The 26,824-nt window shown below is 41.8% G+C and overlaps 1 protein-coding gene across 1 annotated transcript in view; it reads left to right on the top strand.

Moving 5' to 3' along the window:
* tbc1d13 (TBC1 domain family, member 13) overlaps nt 1-26,824 on the top strand; it is a 64,482-nt gene that overhangs the window by 15,396 nt on the left and 22,262 nt on the right. The window contains exons 2-8 of the mRNA XM_039764312.1: nt 1,401-1,474; nt 1,580-1,620; nt 2,551-2,612; nt 11,177-11,276; nt 14,619-14,701; nt 15,135-15,294; nt 22,064-22,274. Coding sequence (XP_039620246.1) covers nt 1,401-1,474; nt 1,580-1,620; nt 2,551-2,612; nt 11,177-11,276; nt 14,619-14,701; nt 15,135-15,294; nt 22,064-22,274 — 731 coding nt within the window. The remainder of the gene's footprint in view (nt 1-1,400; nt 1,475-1,579; nt 1,621-2,550; nt 2,613-11,176; nt 11,277-14,618; nt 14,702-15,134; nt 15,295-22,063; nt 22,275-26,824) is intronic.

The following is a 26,824-nucleotide window of genomic DNA, read 5'->3' as shown; positions in this document are numbered from 1 at the left end:
GATGGCTGGGATTGGCTCCAGCAGACCCCCGTGCCCTGTAGTTAGGATATAGCGGGTTGGATAATGGATGGATGGATATGCATAATAGAAATATTTTACATTGCAGTGAGTCATTAACTACAGTATATTAAAAAAGAGTAAAACATAATAATTTGAAAGTAAATTATGTTTTATGTTGCGTTAGAATTATTCATTGCGTAATACGATTTTGTTCTGTTTGGCTTTGAAATTAACACGCAGATCCATTTTAAACTGACACTTTTACTGTAAAACTTCAGTAAAAACTATTTTTTTTACTTAAATTTTTGGCAATATCGCATTGAATTTTGATTCTGTGTTTGCACTTTCATCGTGACAACACAACGTATAGCTGCCCGTGATTGCATTTCATTTTTTTCTCTCTGTTAAATAAACTGACTTTTTCAAATGTTTGTCTCTGTGATTTGTTAATTGTCTTTGCAAAAGCTATTTTAACAGGAAACTGTAAACGTTTTCATACGAATGGCATATCAAGATCTCCTTTGGTGTCTAATGTTATCCCCTGAAGATGTACTACATTACCTTTCTTGGTTACATCCTTCTTTCAACAGTAATTCGTGTGGTGGGAGACCAGACAGTGTTAACGGTTGTAGATATTCTTCTTGATATTGTAAGTTGGAGTTTTCATCTTCCACACCACCACCACTACCAACTGTTTCAGTGTAGTCTGTTGTTACGCATTTAAGCAATTTGCCGTGTAACCGATCGACAATTTTCATGTTAATTCGTTTGACTTCATCGTTTCTCGGTACTAGGATTGCCCGTGTACTCATTTTTTCTGTTGATAACCCTTCATGATGAAATTCTTCAATAAGATTTGGACATATGTCTTCTTTAATTGGGAACTTAAAGTGAGGAACATTTTAAAATTATAAGAGCTGAGAGAGTAGAAACTGTGTCTGTCAAAAGCATTCACACGAATTGGAGGTGAGAGGAACGTGTCCTTAATTGAATAATGGTTGAGAGGAGGGCGGGACTTGAAAATTCTCATGGCCAAAGTCTCATCTCGCAGGACTTGAAAATATCTTCCCAAAAGTCTCGTTTTGTCGTAGGATTTTTTTATATAATTGAGAGATAGAACTTTATTTGTCCCCAGGGGGAAATTTGGCTTTTTACAGAAGCTCATTAAATAAATAGACAGACAGACAGACAGAGAGAGAGAGAGGTGGTACCACATGCTGGTACTGAACCTGCTGCAACTTGACTACATTTATGAGCATGGTGGCGTTACTAGTCTGTCACACAGGTGCACCGTGACCTACGTGTTTGCTCCAGTGCAGATGTAATGCCATATGTCTTCATAAAACAGCTTAATATTTGAATGAATCAAAACCCTTTTCTTTTTATTTGGTGTATTTCAGAATTCAAGAGTTCAATCTAGCCCTGAGTGAGTCCAAAATTGATCTGAAGATACTTCGGGAGCTGTGCTTTGGTGGTAAGCTGGGGCTGGCATCACTGTGGCTGGGTCGGACACATTTGTGAAGTGTTGCCTTGCCCATGCCGAGTTAATGGCGCCCTGTTTTGTTTTCTCTCTTTATAGGGATTCCTTTTGAGGGTGGCTTGCGGTCACTGTGCTGGAAGGTGAGTACAATACTTCATTATTATTATTAACTTTCTTTTAAAGCACCATGCTTTGCTAATTGCAGAACTTTCTATACAACCTTCAAAAACAGCCACATATTTTTAAAGAAAATGATTACAGGTTATTGGAAAACTCTCCATTTTATTAGTGTTAAAAGACTAGTGCCAAACATATTTTTAGCTGTTGTAAACATTCGGGGGCACCACTGAACCCCAAACTCCAAACACAAAACAAGTCCCAGGCTCAAATAAAATGGTGGATTTATTATAAAATACCTTCTGTGTAACAGAAGTTTAGCACGTTGTCTCTTCTCTTTTCTCTGTGCCTCTCCGCACTGCTGCTCTTCTAAGGTGAGTGTTGCCTTTCTCTGCTCCCAGTTTAGACTCATCTGGACAAGGTAGTGAGGACCCGGGAGTCCTTCCGGTGCCAGGGTTTGCCCGTTGGAAGCAATTCCAGGCCATATGGAAGTCCCAAATAGTAGAGATTGTAACTCCCTGCAGCATCCCCTAGTGCCACCCATGGACCCCAGCAGGGCTGCACTACTGGACTACAATCTCTGGCATTCCCTGCTGGTGTCCGAGCAGCTACCAGTATCTAGGGCTGTTGCCGCCATCTAGCGTACAGGAGGAGGCAATAAGCAGGCATTATTGCCCTCCCCTGTCTTTCCATGTTGTGGGTGTCCTGTCCAGGTAAGGACCTCAGACCAACTCCAGCTGGGTTGCCGGTCCCAGCATGCTGTCCCTCACACTGCATAAATAATAAAAATATATTTATGGCTTGTGTTAGTTAATAACTGTGGTGGATTGATCTCCTATCTAGGGTTGGTTTCTACTGTGGTGCCTAATGCTGCTGGAGTGGGCTGAACTGGCTTAAATAGCTTTGAAAATGGAAATGAGACCGGGTGTGTAACAGCATTTTTTCTTTTGCAGATCCTCTTAAATTACCTCCCTTTGGAACAGGCACTATGGGATTCCTTTCTGAAGAAGCAAAGGTGATGAGAGAAAGGAACTGAAAGCTTAGCCTCCACTGTTGTACTATTAGCTGCTTATTAGTTAATGAAGCGGTTCAGAACAGATTTTAGACTTGCGTTACTCATTCCGCACAGGTAGTACTTATTGTATGTTCATTATGTAGTCAATCAGTTTTCTTACTGCATCCCTCTACCAACAGCTCTTTTGGTTTGTTAGTATCTGTCTGTTTTTGCTGAGAGCTTAACCCAGTGTGCATGACAGATTTTAATGTTTATTTCTATTGCTTATTTAAATGTCTAAAATTTGAAACTTGCTTTGCTTCTTGACATCAATGTCTGTCTAACACCGCAAAGATATGGAGCCTATCTCTCTCTATATATAAAATCCAACTTCCATCTGTCTGTCTCATCTGTCTGTCCACTTTTCACGAGTGAACTCCTTAACAGATTTAGATCGGGTTTATTTCTATAATTTGCTTGAACATTCCGGTTGATTTTGCGACTTCTGTCACTGCGCTAAGTATCTATAGTTCGCTTGTGGTACTGATTTATTTGCGCGAATCCGAGAGACACGCAGTGGGCCGAGGGGAGGGGGGCAGGGACCAACTCACTCACGCGCCTGCCTTGGGGTGTATCTTACCTCCGCTTAGTGTAGCAAACGAGAGAACGACTTAACGGATTTAGATTGGGGTTTTTTTTTTTTTCAATAATTTGCTTGAACATTCTGGTTGGTCTTGCGACTGTCATTTCGCTATGTTCATAGTTCGCTTGTTGATACCGATTTATTTGCGTGAATCCGAGATCCATGCAACGTGCCAGAGGGAGGGAGGGGGGTGATGTGCTCTCCTTACTCACTCGCCAGTTTCAGGGGATGTTCCTTAACACCGCTTAGAAAGCGAATGAGAGATCTGCTTAACGGATTTAGATCGGGGTTTATTTCTATAATTTGCTTGAGCATTCCGGTTGATTTTGCGACTTCTCTCATCGTGCTAAGAATCAGAGTTACAGGAGTGATATATTCGTGGTAATCCTAGACACAGGTTGCAGGTCGAGGGGAGAGGGAAGCGTGACATCAGGAGTGGGGAGCCTGGCGGGCCCCTCTTCACTGTTCTGTTTCACTAATATGTGGGCAAACCTACAGGGGACAGGTGGTGTACAGGGTATCCACAAAGTCTCTTTACAATTTCAAAATTTTATTAAAAAAACGAATAGACGAATCTGTGGAAATTGTTACAAAATGAGGAGTAGATATTGAAGTTTTTTTGCCTCATTTAATACACCTCTGTATGGGCACCATTAGTTGCTCAGAGCACATCAAGACGGTGCTCGATTTCTTGCCTTGTTCTCTGTAGCATAGCGTCATCATTGGTGGCAATGGCATCAGTGATTTTTTTGCTTCAGGTCATTAATGTCCCATATCTTTGTTCGATACACGATATCTTTAACACAACCCCACAGAAAGAAGTCCAGGGGAATGATATCTGGTGAACAAGGTGGCCAGGGAATTGGGCCACCGCTTCCAATCCACCGATCTGGAAATGTTTGATTCAGGAACCCACAAACATGCAGTCCCCAATATGGTGGTGCACCATCTTGCTGGAAAATGACATTTGGTTGAAGGTCATCCAGTTGTGGTGTCACATATTCCGTCAAACGGTCAAGGTAAACATTTGCAGTAATTGATCTCTCGTTGAAGAAAAATGGACCAATGATTCGATTGCACATGATCCCACACCACACATTCACCTTTGGACTATCGCTGTGAAGTTCACCTAGTCACATGGGGGTTTTCTGAGCCCCAGATTTTCACATTATGTGTGTTCAGTTTCCCTGAAACATGGAAGGTTACCTCATCACTAAAACAAACTTTGATAATGACTGAGTACATATATATCTGTCTAAAAACACGTCATTTTCCAATATAATTGAATAGCTTCAGCAGGCATAAATTGAATTCCAGGATTAAAAAAAATATTACCAAAATAAAATTGGCCTTGTATTGTGTATCTCATGTATGACATTTCCACATGACTGAAATGAAACATAAATGCAAATGTGTGACGATGCGGGTTCTCTTCAATGCTCTCATCGTCTGTTCGGGAACCCTGAACCCAACACCGCCGATAATGTCACCGAGATGAGCTGACAAATAGGGCCAATTCTCTCAAGGCCAGGGGATATATCCATAAAGTGCTTTTATTTAAAACAATAATCAAATCAAAAAATGCAAAAGTGCAGTGTCAAAGTTCAGTAAATAAATCCAAAAAAACAGGTGCCCAGTGGGGTTAAAACCATCAGCAATAAATAAATCCTTTAAAATCCGAGGTTAAAAAGGTAGAAGTTAAAAATGCAGTCTCTTCGTCCCTTTCGTACACACACTTCATTTAATGAGTCGCATCTTTGGACAAGTGCAGCGAATCATAAAATGTTTCCATAGATGTTCCACTGCATGCATTCATAGGCTTGTTTTCAGACCAAACACTATTGCACAAACCTCTCATCATTTTGGAACAGTTGGTGATGCGATGGCGTGCTTTTGGCAGCAGGAAGTCGCAGTCACTACAGATCTCACAAGCCATAGACCTTAGAAAATGGGTGCTCGAGACATCAACAACAAAATTTATTTATATAGCACATTTTTTATACAAAAACATAGCTCAAAGTGCTTTACATAATGAAGAAAAATAAAAGACAAAATAAGAAATTAAAATAAGACAACATAGAAATAGAGTAAGGTCCGATGGCCAGGGTGGACAGAAAAAACAAAAAAAAAAAACTCCAGACGGCTGGAGAAAAAAAATAAAATATGCAGGGGTCCCAGGCCACGAGACCACCCAGCCCCCTCTGGGCATTCTACCTAACATAAATGAAACAGTCCTCTTTGTATTTAGGGTTCTCACGGACGAATTTGAGGATGATGGTCATGCAGGCTTTTAATCCATCACAGTTGGAACATCATGATGCTTTGAGTAGATGCGCCACCACCAAAAGGACACCGGAAAAAGAAACAGAAGAGAGAGTAGGGGTTAGTACAGATTTTAGAGCCACCATGAATAGTTATTATGTGCTTGCTTCGGCAGCACATATACTAAAAATTGGAACGATACAGAGAAGATTAGCATGAATAGTTATTATAATGAGTTGGATATACAGAGTATCAGGATTAAATTACAGTGAAATTATGAGAAGGCCATGTTAAAATAATGTTTTCAGCAGTTTTTTATTTTTTATTTTTTTTTAAGTGCTCCACTGTATTAGCCTGGCGAATTCTTATTGGCAGGCTATTCCAGATTTTAGGTGCATAACAACAGAAGGCCACCACACCACTTCTTTTAAGTTTTGCTCTTGGAATTCTAAGGAGACACTCATTTGAGGATCTGAGGTTATGATTTGGAATATAAGGTGTCAGACATTCCGATATATAAAATGGGACGAGATTATTTAAGGCGTTATAAACCATAAGCAGAATTTTAAAGTCAAATCATAAGTAGAATTTTAAAGTCAAGTACACCCTTCAATTATATTGATTTGGAAACGGGAGTAGCTTATAGCAATGTGCAATAATGCAGCAGCAGAACTTGCATTGCTTTCAACAGAAGTCCTCCAGCATGGTGGGGATAAGCAGCCAGTTCACAGTGCTTGTTTGGTCAAATCAAACATCTGTCCCTGCTATATGTGTACCCAGTGAGCAGCTGCTGGGGATATTGCCACAGCAGATAGGTCTCAACTTCACAGAGTGTAGGCACTCACTTTTATTAAAATAAAATATAACATATTTATCTTTTGTGCTTGTATGCACAAAGGTCAGCAACACAACAAGTGCAACTCCTCCATGTCCGCTATGGCGGAATGTGGTTTTCTACCATAAAAGAGTGACCAATCAGGGATTCAGATGTTGTAATGAACAGAAGCCAATCAGAGAAGGGTCACGTAATAAACACAAACCAATCAGAATGCGATTAGAGTCTGCATTTTCGTAACTCTCCATTCTGACCGGTATGCACTGCAGCATTGAGCCAGTGTTTACAGCATTTGTGAAAGTTTCTGTTTTAGGGGGTTAAACATTGCCAGGGTGGTATGGATGAAAGGCAGAGATGGAGACTAAAGTCTTTCTTTTTAAATGAAAACATAGTAGTGTGGATGTAGCCTAATTCTGAAAAACACTAAAAGTAGTCATTTTTTAAAGATTTCTACACACCATACCCTGACTTCCTTCCACTTCTAGTTTCCTGATTACACTCTTGTGGTAGCTTATCAAACTCTTTTTGAAAGTCAACATAGATAAAACATATGATGCTTTGCTATCAGTTTTTTTTTTTTCTGACTAATATAATGTGGGAGAGAGAAAGCTAACGTGGCCAATGAGAGAATGTTTATGCTGCACACAGACTGTGGTGTAGTAACCCAGGCCTTTGGACCTTTCAAAAAGTGGCGCTAACTGCTGCACCACTATTAACTGACCTACTGCAAGTTAAATAATTAGCTGGTTATGACTAGAATAAGAACAGCTTTCTTTTCATATAAATTACAAGTTTGGCTTGTATCCAGTCAGTAGTAATTATATGTAATGATTAAAAAATATATATGTTTTTCGTTTGTATATATTAAAAACTAGCAAAATACCTGCGCTTCGCAGCGGAGAAGTAGTGTGTTAAAAAAGTTATGAAAAAGAAAAGGAAACATTTTAAAAATAACGTAACATGATTGTCAATGTAATTGTTTTGTGACTGTTATGAGTGTTGCTGTCATCAAGGATTTGACTATCATTATTTTTTTCAGTCAGGTTCGTATTTGTGTTCAAGTTATATTCCATGTTTGTCAACCGTTGTAAAGATAACAGGTTTCATTCATCGAAGTGTTCACTACCCAAATCGGTACTCGTGAATCTAAGATGTTTAACAGGCATTCCTGGTATTAAGTTGTGGATTTGCCTGCGAATATTTAGTGACAGCGTGTCTATGAACTTAATTAAGCTTTACACCTTGCTTTCCTATTGATTTGTCTACAAAGGCTTGTTTAGCTTCAGAGGGTTGTTCCTTTCCTACTGCATCAATAAACAGCTCGTCTTCCTCTTTATCTGAGACATCACACACTGCATGCACGGGTTTACCTTTCCCAGTCCTGCAAACTTTAGCGAAGTGGTTCAACTTACCAGTTTTTACACTGTCTTCCTTTAGCTGGACATTGACTTTTTCCACTGTGTGCTTTGTTTCTGCAGTTTCTGCACTTATGAATATACTTGTATGCGTCACTCGCTAAATATTCTTTTGCTGCCTTCTCAATTGTGTAATGCATTTCTTGTTCAGCGCTCTTTGGAGCTCTTGCTTGTTCTCTGCGTACTGCGTTCACAGTCAATTCACGTGAGCCGCTCGGAGTACATGCATCGAAGGTTCTCAGCTGTGCTTGTGCTGTCTCCTGCGATCTTCCGATGTCCACGGCTTTATTTAATGTTAGCTAAGACCCGGCACTTAAAAGTTTCTCTCGCACTTTCGCTGGGTTTGTGCTAAACACTAGTCTATCCCTGACCATCTCATCTTCGTTTGCATAAGCACAGTCCTTCACCCACGAATATTTAGCGGCAGCATGTCTATTGGATTGCTGCTGACGGACGGCCTTATATGGGTGGGCACTCAATTACGTGGGAGGCGTGATGATGAGGGACGCAACTCCGCCGCACACGGCGACAGAGCTGCAGGCTATGGCCGTATATGTGTACGTAAGTAGGATTCAGTTATGACCGTTATGCGTAGAATTTCAAAATGAAACCTGCTTAACTTTTGTAAGTAAGCTGTAAGGAATGAGCCTGCCAAATTTCAGCCTTCTACCTACACGGGAAGTTGGAGAATTAGTGATGAGTCAGTCAGTGAGTCAGTGAGTCAGTCAGTCAGTCAGTGAGGGCTTTGCCTTTTATTAGTATAGATGTTTGTGTTAAAAAATAGTGTGAGTGATAAGCACTTTTGTTTTGGACAGCTGGTCAATTCTTCACTTCTAAGTTGCCTATAGATCTTCGTTTGTTCTGTTCTCCAAGTCTGCTAATGTTATCTTTCAGCCAGGGGGCTCAAATCTTTATTTTATGTGCTTTTTGTCCATTTTTGATTCTTTTATTTACGTTAATCTTCCTGGTTATTATTTGTATTCTTTGTTTTTCATTTTGCCTTTGTTAAGTTCCATGTGTTTTCTTGTGGGTGGTGCCCATCTGCCAATCAATGGCCTCTTGCCTATTATATCCAGAGGGTCTCTCACAGTTCCTGGTGGTTCATGTTAAACGTGCTGGTGAATTTTTGTGTTTCTGCTGTGCTTTTTGTTATTTCTGTATTTTTGACTTTGCTTTGGATTTGTTTCTTGGGACTGTGTTTGCTTGGGATTGCCTTATTGTTTAGGAAAATTCTTGATGCCTTTTGTGCTCTAGGGATCTTAATTGTTTGAAAGAATATTTGTGTGGAGTTCAAACCGTTTTATTTTTAATAAAGGTTCTGTGTTTTCTCTTGTTACTAGGCAGGTTGAGAAGGGTCTGGCTGCAGCCACTGTAAGTTGTTGAGCTCCACAGTAATCGGAAACATGTTACCTCCACAGTAGGCAGAAACACGTGAACACGTGACTTCAAATTTGAACACAGTTACGTCGCACACGAAATGTTGTTTTTGTGTTGTATCCCGTATTGCAATATATTGGAATAAAAGAGTTCAGCGGGAGGGAGACTGAGCATTTTTTCACATCTCCCTAAAACTTTTGTCCAGTACCGTACATATTGACATGCAATTTAACAAAGGCAAGCTAAAAACTGGGCAATAAAAAAAGAAATAAAGAATAGAAGTATTTATAAATATATAAATCTCTTTGTGAAGAACTTTACAATGTTGATGCAGGTGGAATGAGAGACATGAATAAAGTGCAATATGCAGTAAATGGAACAATGTACACTGATGTTACAGATACCGTATATCTTCCAATAGTAGCCCGGCGTTTATTCAAAAAATAATTTGGACGGCCTGGTGTTTAAAAGAGACCAGCGGTTGTTAGAGACCGGCTATTATTTGCCTCGCAGACAGAATGGTGATGGGTAAACAGGATTCATTTGGCAGTAAAATACAGTATGGTACTGTATTTACGGCCACAAAATGTAGGCAACAACACCAGATGAACATTTCTGGATTTAATGAAATTATCAGTACAGCAGTACGCTCTTATTAAAGCAGTATACAGTACGGTACTACCGTAAGCATGAAAAACAGGTGCGGTAGACGTCAACTTTCTTGCCAATGATGCCACCAGCACTGGCCTGCACCAGTACGAATTTCGCACAAAAGCGCTCATCAGCCCGACAAGTCCCCTGCGGAACATAAGGAAATGCAATAAGCTCCAAACTCACGCATATACGTATACATTACGACATGAGACACTGGATAAGATACAATAAAGTACAGTACTTACCGTCTACTCGTCGTCTGAATAGGTAATGATTGCTTTGTTATTTGCGAGTTCTTCTTCATCTTCCTCTTCTTGTGATGGCAATACAGGTACTCCTATTGCTTGTTGTCGCGCAGTAATCAGTTTTATCAGGATTAACGTGTCGAAGATGGCATTTTCATGTTCTTCCCACCACCTCTGCCCTCTCTGTGGGGTTATGATTGACGTGGAGACGAAAGGGCAAAATGTACACAAAGAAATTTCTTTTTGACTTTCTCGCTTCCTCAATAGCATCCGACGACAAAACATTTTTGACACGAAAAGGTACTTACCGTATGATTCACTGCAGCAGGGCGGTAGCCCAGGTGGTACGAGAAAAGGATTAGCGTACGAAAAAGGCGGTGGGTCATTGGAGATCGGCGTTTACTAGAAACCGCCGCTTAAAGGAGACCGGCTACTATTAGAGACCGGCGTCTATTTGTCGCAACATCTCTTCAAACCCAGCGTTTATTGGAAACGGGTGTCAATAAGAAGCCGGCCACTACTAGAAGATATACGGTAGTGAAAGTAGTGAATTTGTTCAATAAGAAGCAAAAAACAAATACATTTGAAACTGACCACTATATGCCAACAATAAATCATATTCTAATGCAAAATGTGGTTTAGAGACTATTTTTGTCATGTCACCCACAGAAGCCCTTAATCCAGCTCTCTTACCTAAACCTGGGCCAGGAAACAAACATATCTGTGTGTTTCTCTGCCATGGAGCACGATAGAAAAAAAAAAGTTTAAAAATGGCCTTTGTTTTAAATATTTCAATGTTGTAATGCATACGAAGTGCCAACATGATCAGTGTAAGCGGACTAGTTGATTACTAGAATTACTAACAGCACATTTGTATATGAATGACTCTGTCCCAACCTTTACGATCCACTTGCACGGTTTCCAATATATCTATGCAGGTCACGTGTTTCTGCCTACTGTGGAGCTCAACACCTTACAGTGGCTGCAGCCAGATGCTCTTGGGCGGGTTTGACAGTTTTCCCCTATAGTAGACATCTTTAGGAGTGTTTTGGGACTCTAGTGAACTGCTTCACAGTCTACACAAATACGACACATCTGTAGCAAAAATGAGCTAATATTTCTGCATTATTTACATTGTTTCTTTTTTTTCCTAGAGAGCTATATGCACAGTTTTTGAAGGAGATGATCATCCAGCCTGGCATTGCAAAAGCTAACCTGGGTTTATCCAGAGAAGATGTTACTTTGGAAGATCATGTAAGGATTCACATATCTTGTTTTTTTTTATGTAGAGTCAAAAACACAAGCAGACCTTCACTTTGGTGGGGAATTCACTTAATCAACTGAAATCCATACATTGATTCCTTTTGTAAAAATTGTTTTATGGGACACAAGGGACAGGGACTGAGCTTAAAAAAACTACATTTTTTTCAGGTTGAAATGTTAACAGTAGGTAATAAAACCTATTCTGTATATTGTGCTTAGCGTTTATTTATCCAATAAAGTTGATACAAATATTTTAAATTTTGTATACAGATTAACATACATTAACGTCCCCATTTACAAATTCAGAAGTATTCATCGGTGAACCTAAAGCAAATGTGCCTTTGTAAGCAGCATTGGACCTGGAGGTGACCCCTGTCAAGGAGAATAATTGACCACTTCCTGCTGCAGAAAGAAGAAACTGTGAATGGGAATCTGATATAACAGACTCCTGAAGATGGGGGTGGGGATGATCGAGTAAAATACTACGTCCACATTACCATACTTAGTTTAAAAACACAGATATTTGTCTTCTTTTTCACCTCTCATCCACAGTATCCTACGTGTTTTTAATGACTGAAAAACGGAGACTTTTGAAAACAAGCTGTCCAGAGCCGTATATATTTCTGAAAATGCCGGCTCAGCTTTGCAGTGTGAATGGCTGAAAATGGAGAGTTTTAAAAACACAGACTCTGATTGCACTCATTACACGGCCCTTCTACAAGCGCTGTAAAATGTCACTGTACTTGCACTGACGTGCCTCTTTGCTCACCTTATACTTGTGTGTTCCTCTCAATAATAATTACTTCTCATTGTCAGGCTAAACAAAATACTCTTGTATCTTTTTTTTTTTCTTTTCTTTTAATTTCTGCCTTTGCTGTTCCGTTTGCAAACGTAAGCTGAAAATGAATGTCTGCCGTGGAGGACAATTCCTTTTCCTGTTTTCCGCTCTGCCTGCATGTGCATTTTTGGTCATTTTAACATGAGCTTTGATACTTTCGTTAACAATGTGAAAACCCTGGTGTGGATGGAAATCATTTTCATTTAATAACGCTGCTTTTAACGGAAAATTTAGTAGTGTGGAATGTAGCTTAAGGAGAATTATGGAGGTGTGACTTAGAGTATTGTCAGTGCGGAAACAGAGCAACACTGTCCTCACCTTACAGAGGTAGGAATTCTATAAAGTAAAGCCTTTGTGAGATGCATTTAGTTTTTGTATTCTCCATTTGTTTAAATAATTAATGGCCTTTTAATAATTTGTGGCCTGGCCTAATGTGCTAGCTTAAAAGGCTGGCGCTGAGACACTTCGGGAGACTGACTGAAGCACTTGCAATAGGCTGGCAATGTGACCCAGTGACCAAGTCACAAATACATCACAAGGTTGCTGGTTCAATCCCCTAAAGCCAATGTCATATTTTTGTTGTGGGGTATGTCATGTAGGGCAGCACAGTGGGTAGCGCTGCCCCCTCGCAGTTAGGAAACCTGGGTTTGCCTCCCAGGTCCTCCCTGCATGGAGTTTGCATGTTCTCCCCGTGTCTGCGTGGGTTTCCTCCCAGAGTCCAAAGAGATGCAGGTTAGGTGCAATGGCGATTCTAAATTGTCCCTCGTGTGTGCTTGGTGTGTGTGCGTGTGTTCCCTGTGGTGGGCTGGCGCCCTGCCCGGGGTTTGTTTCTTGCCTTGTACCCTGTGTTGGCCGGGATTGGCTCCAGCAGATCCCCGTGACACTGTGGTTGGGATATATCGGGTATGGACTGGGACCCGGACACAGGCAGACGGACATCTTAAGTTCACCACACACTTTATTTACACTACTATTTACACAAATTGCGTGCACTCACAACCCCAGTGCCTACAGCACCGATTCCCCCAATGTCCAGGCCACACTCTTCCAGTCACTGTGCCTCTCTTTCGACCGCCTCCCGTCCTCTCCCGAGCTCTGTCCTCTTCCACCCGACATCCACTGCTGACTGGAGGCGGCGGCTATAAATGGGAACCCGGATGGGCTCCAGCTGCTTCCAAGCAATCAGTCCTGGCCACACCCCAGTGTGGCGGAAGTGCCGGCTGCGCACCCGGAAGCCGTCCGGGTGTCCCCTGTCATCTTCCCCCCAGCACTTCCTGGTGTGGCGGAAGTGCTGGGCTCCAGGGTTCCTCAGGCACCTGGGCGCCGCCTGGTGGTGGCCACGGGCCCCTACAGGGTTGGGCTTCCAAGCCCTCTACCCGTGGCCCCCAATACAACCAGGGCGATCGCCCCCTTGCGGTCTGGAGGAGGCACAAGCCCTCCTCTGGTCCTCCTGGGCGTCGAAGACACAAGATATTCCCGCATCGGTGCGCCGCCTGGCGGTGGCCACGGGTCCCTACAGGGCTGGGCTTCCAAGCCCTGTACCCGAGGCCCCCAACATAACCAGGACGGACGCCTCGGGTCTGGAGGAGGCACAAGCCCTCCTCTGGTCCTCCTGGGCGTCCCAGCCGGGCTCCAGCCCCGGCCGGGGACCACACGGGTTGGATAATGGATGGAGGGTATGTCATGTATGCTGATTACAGTCACCAATCTCATCCCTGCATTACATAACTGGAAGTTGCGGCCCATGTCACATTTACCAGCGCCAGTCTTCCAGGACTCTTGTGCTTGCCCCTTTTTGTGACAGCCAATAGCATGCTGCCTTTTGGATTCAGCACTGTACGAAGGATTAACAGCTGCAGTGGGTTCAGCAGTAATTCCTGTCCTTTATTTTTTCCATTCTGTTATAGTATGTAAAATATAAGAAAACAAACAGGTGAGCTTCTCTTCTGTTCGAGAGGTCCACAGTACCATGCTACCTTACAGAGCCAGTTGTGTGTGGACGGTTAATAGCTGCGGTGCATTCAGCTGTAATCTCTCCCCCTTTCATCTTTTTTCCCTTCTGTTGTAGTACATAAAACATGAGTCCTCAGACAGACAAACTCCTCTTCTCTTTGTAAAGTTTTAAATGTACCTTTTCCTTATTCCATATCGCTGTATTTTATGCACTGTGTTTCTGGCTGAAAGCTAATTGGTTCTTAACTGTCGCATGTGAAGAGCAAACAGGTTTAATTTGATCTGAGCCAGTAACAGAATAGTTGGTCTCAGTTGTTGGGTCTGTCACATTGAACGATCGGCTTCAGAGGCAACTGGCAAAGGTTATGTAAATGAAGTCTATGACTGAAAATGCCTGGAAAAGTCATCTAATGTGACATGACCTTAAGTCACTCAACCTGCCTGTACTCCAGTTGTTAAACTAGATCTGTAATCATCTGTAATGTATCCTGGCTATGCATGCAATATTTATTTAATTATAAACTTGTGTTTTTGTTAAACAGCCTCTAAATCCAAACCCAGACAGTCGCTGGAATACCTATTTCAAGGATAATGAAGTTCTTCTTCAGATCGATAAAGATGTCAGGTACATACTGCTTCGTTTAACTGTTTCTTTCTGTATAGTTTTGCATTACTGTAAATAGATTAAGCCATACATTCCTCTTCAGTTTGGTGTGCTCCTTCTTGGCGGTGGTCTTTTGACATTGAAAAGGCTCTCCCCTGCCTCACAGCTTTTATCCCCTTTTCCAGTCACTCTAAGTTGGAAGAGTCCTAGCAGTTTTTGTTTTCCTGTGAACTAGTACTGCGGATTTTGTTTTCTTTCATCCTGGACTCTGCAATTTACTTCTTCCAACAGGGCAGAAATCCTTGTAAGGGTGCAGGTGACAATATTTTGCTCTTTGTCAAGCTGCTTATGATGACTGATCTGATTGGGCGCGTTCGCTATGAATACAAGTTTGCAACTAATGCTGTTCCTTCTGAAAATGGACACACAGTGTATATTCCTTCTTTTCCCTCAGACGGCTTTATCCAGACATGGCATTTTTCCAGAGACCAACTGAGTACCCTTGCCGGCTTATTCTGGATCCACAGAATGAGTATGAAACACTCCGGAAAAGGGTGGAACAGACTACCTTGAAGGCACAGACTGTTGCAAAGAATCGCAGTGGAGTCACCAACGTGAGTCCCGACTATACTTGTTTTGGTAGAGCAGGAGAAAGCAAACTGTGCTGTGCGTTTTAAGAGAAAGGTCATCTGTGCCAGGACATTTGGAGGTTAGAAGTGTACAAAATAGTCTGTGGCTGTCAAGCAGTCATTCAGCTTTTAGCTTACTTATCTGTAAGGCTGTGCCTTATTTTTGTATAAACTCTATTGTAGAATTCTTTATAAAACAGTTCAGATAGCAGGTATTTAGATACTGGCAGACGTAATCCATAAAGCACTTATAAAGTTTAACAAACAGCAGGAAACTACTCAGTCTATCACAGTTGTTTGGTTAACTAATCACTAAGCTACTCCACATTTCACCCATATCAAAGTTGTTAAGATAATCACTTCAGCTCCATGACACAATAGGTTGTTCCAGATCCCTACAACCATTTACCATATATACTCGCGTATAAGTAGGGTCTTAAAATCGATCAGACCCCGCCTTATATGCCCGTTCAAAAATGCAACACTTAATTTTTATTATTTTTTTTTTACATCTTCTTGCCTCCTCCAATCTCACATCAGTTTCTCAGACACATTGAATTTTGTTGCAGCAGCGCAGTTACCAATTTCTTTTGCCACTTCAATAACGTTTAATTTAAAACCAGCTTCATATTTTCATGTGATCGAACGCTCCATCGTAGATAAGGGATGCTCTTATGATAAAGGTGTATAAGGGTGTGAGATACAAAAAACACAAATCAGTACAAACATCGCTTCAGAATAGTTTGGTTATTACTGTGTGATCACGCAGGCACAATAGAGAGAGAGCTGAGGAGCGCACGCTGATACGGCACATTGCCGCACCTACATAGAAAGAAAAGGCTGTGTGCTCAGTGGTTACTCTCTTAGGTGGGTGTTAGCATATCATAGTCCCCTGGGCCAATAGTGTGAGTTTTCCGCATTTTACTTATACGAGCGACATTATAACATACCAGAAATTATACTGTAAAATCAAGTCCCGACTTATCTGCTGGAGACCTTCTCTGCGAGTATATACGGTATGTGTAGAGGTGCTGTCTGACTTTAATGTTAAATGCACTTCCTTTAGTCTCCACTTGTTGTCTTAAAAGTACATGAGTCTCTCACACACACATAATCAAGTTAGGGTGAATAACCTGCTTAAGGCAGAAACCTAGTGTAATAATAATCCGTCTTTACATGTGGAAGTAACCTTATGCAGTTCTCCTTTGACAAAACACTCCGATGTTATTAATCAGAGCAGAAAGGATTTAAACATCATCATTCGCCACCTAGAACCTTATAATTTTCTTGTGTTTTATAAATATGTTTAGTCAAGCTAACGCTTTATTTATAGGTTTCTGTTTCTGGATTGCATGCAGCACAGTCTTTTCTGTTTGGCTGTGCAACTGAGTCCTACAAAGGACCGGCATACTGGTACGTGTGCTTCTTGATCTTATACCAGCGCTTCTGGAATAACAATAATAATAATGCACATATTTTTACTTCAATAAAATAAGTATTGCATTAGGTCACTCGTTGCTTTAAAAAGTAATCAGACGACGTAGCGCACGTTACTGTTGTGCTACCCTACTGATATTAAGATTGTGTACTGTATGTTCGACTCTTCAACATAATTTCATCGATTTATGAAATATTGAAACAGAATATTTCAGACAGGTAAAGGAATAATGTGATTGCCTGAACATCTTCCTCTTGAAATGTATTTTTTGGATTGCTTCTGCCTGTGGCTGCTGAAAGCGTGTGCAAATGAAATACACACTGTAAAAGAAGCCCGGACACACCAGATGTCCAAAAAGCACACTTAATTTATTTTGTTTTCTCCCTACACAGTCCTTTGCACCTCACACACAGTGCACAACCGACCAGCACTATTGCTCATAGTCTTTTTGTTCCTTCTTCTCTGCCGCCCTCACTCTTCCACTCGCAAGCTCCGTCCTCTTCCACCCGACTCCGGCTCCCTGAGTGGAGTGAGGTGGCCCCTTTTACGTTGCACCCAGATGTGCTCCAGGTGTGCCCTGATGAACTTCCTGGTGTGGCGGAAGTGCTGCCATTCAGGGCCCCGGGATTGTCCAGTCGCCCCCTGGCGGTGGCCACGGACCCAAACAGTGTTAAGCTTCCAAGCTCCCAATCTGTAGCCCTGATGTAATCCAGGGGGGCTGCCCTCTTGTGACCCGGGGAAGATATTGGCCTCTCCCGGTCCTTCCCTTCTCCAAGCGTCCCGGTGGGGCAAGGTCCCCGGTCGTCTGCCACAACACTTAGGCTGGCAGAGTACAACAGACATGAGCAGCCTACAAAATCCCTAATTGAAACCTGGTTATCGGTTTACATGGACACATAATCAGGTTATTTGTGGAGAAGTCTACCTCAGTTAATTAAGTTTCCCAGAGGCCACTAACTTAATTTCTCTAACTGGGGTAAGGGTTTATGTGGCATTTCAGACATCAGGTTTTTTGCGAAGAATTAAGTTATTGAAGTACATGTAAACGCACCAACTATCTTAACTGAAAGTATTCTAATAGACTTTACCAAAGCCTTTGAAAATTTTCAAGAACCTGAATTAGGTTCACACTTCACCCTACTAAGCTGGACATGCCTTGATTACTTTTTTCATACGTAACTTCTAGAGCTTTTGCGTCTTTTTTTTTTTTTTTTTTTTGTAGCATAGTGACCAGGACTGCTTGCAGAACTACAGTTGTGCTTGAAAGTTTGTGAACCCAGATTTTCACTCAAGTCCTAAAAGTAGATAAAGAGAAGCCAGTTAAACAAATGAGACAAAAATATTATAATTGGTCATTTATTTATTAAGGAAAATGATCGAATATTACATATTTGTGAGTGGCATAAATATTTGAACCTTTGCTTTCAGTATCTGGTGTGACCCCAACCCCAAACCCCCACCCCCTTTCCAGCAATAACTGTAACAAAACATTTCCGGTAACTTCTGATCATTCCTGCACACTGGCTTGGAGGAGTTTTAGCCCATTCCTCCGTACAGAACAGCTTCAACTCTGGGATGTTGGTGGGTTTCCTCACATGAACTGCTCACTTCAGGTCCTTCCACAACATTTCGATTGGATTAAGGTCAGGACATTGACTTGGCCATTCCAAAACATTCACTTTATTCTTCTTTAACCATTCTTTGGTAGAACGACTTGTGTGCTTAGGGTCGTTGTCTTGCTGCATGACCCACCTTCTCTTGAGATTCAGTTTATGGACAGATGTCCTGACATTTTCCTTTAGAATTCTCTGATATAATTCAGAATTCATTGTTCCATCAATGAAGGCTAGCCGTCCTGGCCCAGATGCAGCAGAACAGGCCCAAACCATGATACCACCACCACCACCACCATGTTTCACAGATGGGATAAGGTTCTTATGCTGGAATGCAGTGTTTTCCTTTCTCCAAACATAACCATTTTCATTTAAACCAAAAAGTTCTATTTTGGTGTCATCCGTCCACAAAACATTCTTCAAATAGCCTTCTGGTTTGTCCACGTGATCTTTAGCAAACTGCAGACGAGCAGCAATGTTTTTTCTTGGAGAGCAGTGGCTTTCTCCTTGTAACCCTGCCATACCCACCATTGTTGTTCAGTGTTCTCCTGATGGTGGACTCATGAACATGAACATTAGCCAATGTGAGAGAGGCCTTCAGTTGCTTAGAAGTTACCCTGGGGTCCTTTGTGACCTCGCCGACTATTACACGCCTTGCTCTTGGAGTGATCTTTGTTGGTCGACCACTCCTGGGGAGGGTAACAATGGTCTTGAATTTCCTCCATTTGTACACAATCTGTCTGACTGTGGATTGGTGGAGTTGGTCTTGTAACCTTTTCCAGCCTGATGAGCATCAACAACTCTTTTTGTGAGGTCCTCAGAAATCTCCTTTGTTTGTGCGATGATACACTTCCACAAATGTGTTGTGAAGAGCAGACTTTGATAGATCCTGTTCTTTAAATAACACAGGGTGCCCACTCACACCTGATTGGCATCCCATTGATTGAAAACACCCGACTCGAATTTCACCTTCAAACTAACTGATCATTCTAGAGGTTCACATACTTTTGCCACTCACAAATATGTAATATTCGATCATTTTCCTCAATAGATAAATGACCAAGTATAATATTTTTGTCTCATTTGTTTAACTGGTTTCTCTTTGTCTACTTTTAGGAATTGAGTGAAAATCTGATGATGTTTTAGGTCACATTTATGCAGAAATATAGAAAATTCTAAAGAGTTCACAAACTTTCAAGCACAACTGCACACTTGCCGTATGAGAATAACGTTCTCTCATGTCTTTTCAACAGATTTTAAGATTAACATTTTATTTCTCTTTTTAATGACTTTTGTACAATTGGAATGTCAGTGTAACCCCTAAAGGATTTGTAAACATATCTTACATTTATAATTATACATTTTACTTTTCCCAGCAAGTAACACTTTGCTGTTTCCTAGAAAGAAACTCCAGTTCTGATAACTGTCCAGATCTGTTTAATTTTTTTTGTAACCTACTTAGTATTTCCTTTTGCATCAATGATAATTTCATCTGAAGAGTTTAAGTTGGCTGACTATATCAGACTCCACATCACTGATGTAAGTAACGCATAGGGGGCTATACTCGAGACCCCCATGCTGAGGATGTAAAGGGTATCAAAGAGTCAACCAACCCAAGCTGTATAACATGATCATTTAATTTGAGAAACCTAAATTTCTTTCAGTTCAGTTTTCTACAGTGTTGGCCAAAAGTTTTGAGAAGGACACAAGTGTTGGTTTTCACAAAATTTGCTGCTTCCATGTTTTTAGATCTTTTTTTCAGATGTTTCGCTGGTATACTGAAGTAGAATTACAAACATTTCAGAAGTTACAAAGGCTTTTATTGACAGTGACATGAAGTTTATACAAAGAGTCCATATTTGTAGTGTTGGCCCTTCTTTCTTTTTCAAGACCTCTGCAGTTCACCCTGGCAGGCTGCCAGTGAACTTCTGGGCCAAATCCTGACTGATGGCAGCCTATTCTTGCATAATCAATACTTGGAGTTTGTCAGAATTTGTTTTTTTTTTTTGTTTGCCCACCCGCTTCTGAAGGATTGACTACAAGTTCTAAATGGGATTAAGTTCTGGGGAGTTTCCTGGCCATGGACCCAACCCCGAGCCACTTAGTTATCACTTTTGCCTTATGGCACAGTGCTCCATCATGCTGGAAAAGGCATTGTTGGTCACAAACTGTTCTCGGATGGTTGGGAGAAGTTGCTTTTGTTGGTCCCATTCTTTATTCATGATTCGGGATTGGGGTACCACCAGTGCAGAGCTTGTTTAGGAATGGCAGCATTCAGGTATGAATGCACATGTGTACTTGTGGTCAATCCTCAAGAGGCAGGTGGACAAACATAAACCCACCAATTCTGATTCTGCAAGAATGGGCTGCCATCAGTCAGGATTTGGCCCAGAAGTTGATTGGCAGCCTGCCAGGGTGAATTGCAGAGGTCTTGAAAAAGAAAGAAGGGTCAACACTGCAAATATGGACTCTATGAATAAACATCATGTCATTGTCAATAAAAGCCTTTGAAAAGTTATGAAATGTTTGTAATTATACAGGTAGTCCCCAAGTTACAGACATCCAACATATGACTTACGAACGGGGCCGCAGCTGCTCCTTCATCTGTCTGGGGTACTCGACGGAGGCTCCTCAGTAACCGCCGCTCCATCATCTCCGGCCTGGGGATGCTGCAAGCAATGGCTGGACGGAGGCTGGAGGGGGGTGATTTTGCTGCTCACGCAGTGGAGTGTTCCTTGGGTGGCTCCTGTTGATTCATTCTCAGTGGGCGGCTGGGTGTGCGGCAAGCGCTCGTGTGCAGGACAGAGGCTTGATGAGGCGGAGCGGGGTGTTTCACTGCCCGCCCACCACACAGCCTTGCATGCTGGTGATGCTGCAAGCTGTGACCCAGTTGTGGCTAAATGGAGGCCATTGAGGGTGAATGGGGCGGCGGGGGGCAGCATTGTAGTGTGCCTTGGTTGGCTGCCTGTTGAATGGGAGCGGTGGTGGGCGATTCACTACCCGTCTTTGGCCGAACCCTGTTCGTTCTCAGTGGGCAGACGCTGCAGGCAGCATACTGTATGCAAGTGGAGGTGACTGTGTAGTAGGCGGGTGGTGAATCGCCCCTCGACGCCCCCATTCATTCTCAATAGCAAGCCTGCTTGTACTGTTATGCACATAGCAGGAAGTTGTCTCTCGTCAGTAGACCAGATGTGTTGACGACGGGTGCCTTCCTGCTGTGATAACGTGTACAGTGCTGTGCAGAAGAGCTCATCTTAACCTTTTGTCTTCACCCTTCAGCAATGTCTCTGAAACACAAATCTGATGCAAGTGCTGGTGATACAGTAAAGAAGAGAAAAACAATCACCATGGAAAATAAAGTAGAAATAATAAAAAGGTCAGAGAGAAGTGAAACTCCATCATTCATTGGCAGAGCACTTAGTTACAGTCGGTCAACAATAGCATTTATTAAAATAATGTACCTGTTCCGACTGACATACAAATGCAACTTAAGTACAAACCTACAGTCCCTATCTCGTACATAACTAGGGGACTGCCTGTACCTCAGTTATACCATAGAAACAAACATCTGACAAAAAAAAGCAGCAAACCAATACTTGTGTCATTCTCAAAACATTTGGCCACAACTGTAGCTTTTCTGATAAATGATATTTGCAGTTTTCATATTTTGTTTCTTTTTTTTTTGTTTGTTTTTTTTGCTTAGGTGAGCTCTCCTGCGAAGACTCAGTCCTCATACCCCTCAAATGAATATGAAGTTCTACCCAATGGGTGTGAAGCACACTGGGAGGTGGTGGAACGAATTCTTTTTATCTATGCCAAGTTGAATCCTGGCATAGCATACGTGCAAGGGATGAATGAAATTGTGGGACCTATTTATTACACGTTTGCAACGGATCCCAACAACGAATGGAAAGGTAGGGCAATCTTTAACCATGAGAAGCCCTTCTCAGCAGTGCATCTTAAGCATAGCAGGTCACTCTCCGTGGTTTGCTTATGTGTGTCTAGTTCAAGAACTAAATTATTTTAAAAATGAAATCACCTAATCCACATTGTGTATATTGTTGCCACTGTGGGGCATCATAGACCTCCAAACCTCAGACACATTTACACCGATTACGATTCCAGATTCAAAATGACCTTTTTTTATTACACAAACTACCTTTTCATAGGTCTCATGACAAGCAACACTCTTTCTTCTTCTTTTCTTCTCTGGGTAAGCCTTATCCTACTCCGTTCCCGACTCTGAACCCTGAGTGGACGGAGGTGTCCCCTTTTATGCTGGACCTGGGAATATTAACAAGAGAGTTGATCTCACTTTTAATAGTTAATTTCAATACGCGAACACCCGGTTGTTTCTTGCAATGCAGTTGTTCACACTCAATGATTTTGAGGCACGGACACTCTTATCGCCCATCTTTGGTGATTTTGGAGTGTGGAAACTCGATCATGTCATCGACCATGGCGGGGGGAGTGTGCAAGTGTACGATGGAGAGACCCCTAGATGCCCCACTCTTCTTAAGTGACTCCACTTTTAGCCAGAATTGAGTGGAGTCAATAGAGTGATAACAGAATTTGCAAACTCATATTTTGAAGAAAGCCGAGCCCTCGCATCTCATTCTTTGAAACAGCAGATAAATCAGAAGTAGACTTAAGCAAAAGATAGACCTGTATCTGTTGCTTGGCATTCAGATTCACACAGTCTGAAACCGGTGATTAATTTATTGTAGTTAGGGGACCCCACGAACACACCCAGCTCTGCCTCAGCACCCACACGCATAACACAGTGGCAGAAATGAGTTGATAATAAGGAATATACTAAACAATTAAAAAGGGCAAAAAAAAAAAACAATTAACAAACGATACACTTGAAAATTCCACCCCAATTACCATGAGAATGATAAATATTTAACCAGCACAAAAACCTGACCAAGCACTAAGCACAAAGTGGTAAATTATAAGCACTCAGAGTTCAATCACAGACACTCCGCTTCCACAGATGCAAATCGTAATGATCGAGTGAACAGCCCCCCGAATGTAATGAAGAGTATTGTCCTACTGAGTTCCAGTTGTTACGTGAAGATCTGAAGTGATTAGGAGTGCTCCACCAGACTAAGACATACCCAAAAAAGACAAAGTCACATGAACAAGCAGGCTCAGGACAAGAACATAAATGCAGACATACTGTAAACCGTGGTGGTCATATTTGTAATCCGATTGAGGGTGAAGTGTTGTAACAAATGAGCGTAAACAATCATAGTTCTTTCCAGCATCCTATGGCTGCTTTTTAAAAGTAGCGCCTCATCATGTTTCTTCACAGCAATCTCTGCACAAGTGTGAACCTTCCCAATAGTGCCTAGTACTCCTGGGGTTGCTGGGAATCGCAGGCCGATCAAGTAGCACAGTTACAGACTGTAAGGAAAACCTGGAATCACCACCTGCTTCACTCTAAAAAATCACTTTAGAAAATGATGAATAAAAACACTTTCTCCCTATCAAATTTACAGAGTTAGATTTCTTTCCCTGAATTGCCAGATCAACACAGTACGGCATCTGAGGAGGAGGAGGAAGAGGTTAGGAGCAGGCACTGATGTAGCACATTGCTGCACCCACCACTTGACGATGATTAGGACCTGAGTGGAGCCATGCACTTCCAATTTGTTGACTGAATGTTAGATTTAAACAGATTGGTGATTTTTTTAAATGGTAGACCAAATAATGTAAAAAGATTATTGCCTCAATGGCAAGAGAGTAATGATTTGTATTTTACTTATTTGTATTTATTTAATAACATAAGTTCATTCTGAAACCTGCAGTTTATGGCAACATGGAGTAACAGCCTATCCCAGCACCACTGACCACGAGGAAGGAAATAATCTTGGAAGATGTGCTAGTCCACTTATAGTCACCCTCACAATTTCGAATTACTAATTACTAAACCATTCATGGCTTCAAGGTGGTGGTGTAAAACTGCAGTAGTAGAAGAAAATCCCAGGCAGGTACAGGGAGAATGTGCAAAATCCACACAGATAGTATTCAGGCTGGGAATGTGAACGCAGTTTCCTGGATCCGTGTATAGCATCAGTAACAGTAACTACTATGACACTGCTGTCTTAATTATTTACTAATTAATTAATATGCATCCATCCATCCATTATTCAACCCGCTATATCCTAACTACAGGGTCACGGGGGTCTGCTGGAGCCAATCCCAGCCAACACAGAATGCAAGGCAGGAAACAAACCCTGAGCAGAGCGCCAGCCCACCGCAGTAATTAATTAATATGTGTTTTCAAATGAATATTTTTTCTTAGAATTGCACAGAGATGTACTTTGTATATGCACTTTGTCACTTAAACCGCAGTGCAGTTAGCAATCGCTCATCACAGTACAGACTGCTTTCATTTATTGATCAGTGGTTTCAGAAGCCTGTATAGGTTGAGTATCCCTAATGTGAAACTCAAAAATCTGAAAATGTTTTGAGCACCGACATGTTACCACAAGTGGAAAATTCCATACTTGACCTCCCTTGCCTATGTGGGGCTCTGACCAGTGTCCCATTTTTTTTTTTTCTTATCCCAATGAGCAGATGTGAATAAACACGTGAACAGATACTTACTGTTTACAAATGATGTCTTCAATCCCCCTTTAAATCTCAAGAGGTGCACCAACACACAGATGACAAGCAGGGGTGAGGGGAGTCGGTCCCAGTAGAGCCATAGTTGTGTTACCAGAACATTAGAACAATGTGGACGAGAACGGGCTATTCAGCCCAACAAAGCTCACTAGTTCTAGTCACTTAACTCTTCTAAAATAACATGAAGTCTACTTTTATAACTCTCTAAAGTCCTGCTGTCCACCACACTACTTGGTCACTTATTCCATGTTTCTATGTTTCTCTTACTAATGTTTGTGCAAAATTTACCCTTAACAAGTTTCCAACTGTGTCCCTGTGTTCTTGATGATCTCATTTTAAAATAACAGTCTTGATCCACTGGACTAATTCCCTTCATAATTTTAAACACCCCAGTCAGGTCTCCTCTTAATCTTCTTTTGCTTAAACTGAAAAGGCTCAGCAATTTCATTTTTCTTTATAATTCATTCCCTGTAGTCCTGGAATCAGCCCAGTTGCTCTTCTCTGGACTCTTTCTATCACTGCTATGTCCTTTTTGAGGCCTGGAGGCCAAACTTGCACCCCCAGTACTCCAGATGAAGCCTCACCAGTGTGTTATAAAGCTTAAGTATCACCTCCTGTGACTTGTACACCACACATCAAGGCGCTATATAACCTAACATTCTGTTAGCCTCCTTAATGGCTTCTGATAGTGTTTAGTCCACTACGACTTACAATTTTCAGACTTCCCATTGTGTATTCAGACCTAACAGTTTTATTTTCTACGTGTAATAATTTACATTTACTACACAGTTCTGCCCAACCCTGTATGCTGTCCACATCCATCTGTGATGATTCAACGGATTCTGCATTATCTGCCAATCCACCAAGTTTGGTATCATCTACACACTTCCCCAGCTTGTTATTTATATTCCTGTTCAAATTATGGGGATTGTGGAAGAGAGGTGATAAAGAGAGTGCAGGCAGGGTGGAATGGGTGGAGAAGAGTGTCGAGAGTAATTTGTGACAGACGGATATCAGCAAGAGTGTAGGGGAAGGTCTACAGGTCAGTAGTGAGACCAGTTATGTTATATGGGCTGGAGACGATGGCACTGGCCAGAAAGCAGGTGGCAGAGTTAAGGATGCTAAGATTTGCATTATGTGTGACAAGGATGAACAGGATTAGAAATGAGGACATTAGAGGGTCAGCTCAAGTTGGACGGTTGGGAGACAAAGTCAGAGAGGCGAGATTGTGTTGGATTGGACATGTGCAGAGGAGAGATGCTGGGTATATTGGGAGAAGGGTACTAAGGATAGAGCTGATTGGCAAGAGGAACAGAGGAAGGCCTAAGAGGAGGTTTATGGATGTGGTGAGAGAGGACATGCAGGTGATGGGTGTAACAGAACAAAATGCAGAGGACAGGAAGATATGGAAGAAGATGATCCGCTGTGGCGACCCCAACGGGAGTAGCCGAAAGAAGAAGAAGAAGTTAACAATAGCAGCGGCCCCCACACTGCCCCTGCTGGTCACCACTCTTAACATCATCCAATTCTGATAGTTCCTTGCACCATCAACCTCTGCTTCCTGTGTCTGAGCCAGTTTTTCATCCATCTACACAGCATACTCTAAACTGCCATTTCTTTTAGTTTGATGCTCAACCTTTAACGTGACACCTTCTCAAATGCTTTCTCAAAGTCCAGATAAATAAAATCATATGTCCCATTTAGATCATATCCTTTTGTTGCTTCCTCATAGAAAGGGTGAAGGGGGTGAGTAGCACAAATTAAAAGTGCTGTGCGTCACAGCTTAGAGGGAGCATAGGCTCTGACGTTCTGATGGTGGCAGTTTGTTATC

This window comes from Polypterus senegalus, chromosome 9 (assembly GCF_016835505.1).
Source record: "Polypterus senegalus isolate Bchr_013 chromosome 9, ASM1683550v1, whole genome shotgun sequence".
Lineage (NCBI taxonomy): Eukaryota > Metazoa > Chordata > Cladistia > Polypteriformes > Polypteridae > Polypterus > Polypterus senegalus.
Note: the sequence above shows the minus strand (reverse complement) of the source record. Positions and strands in the feature narration are given on the sequence as shown.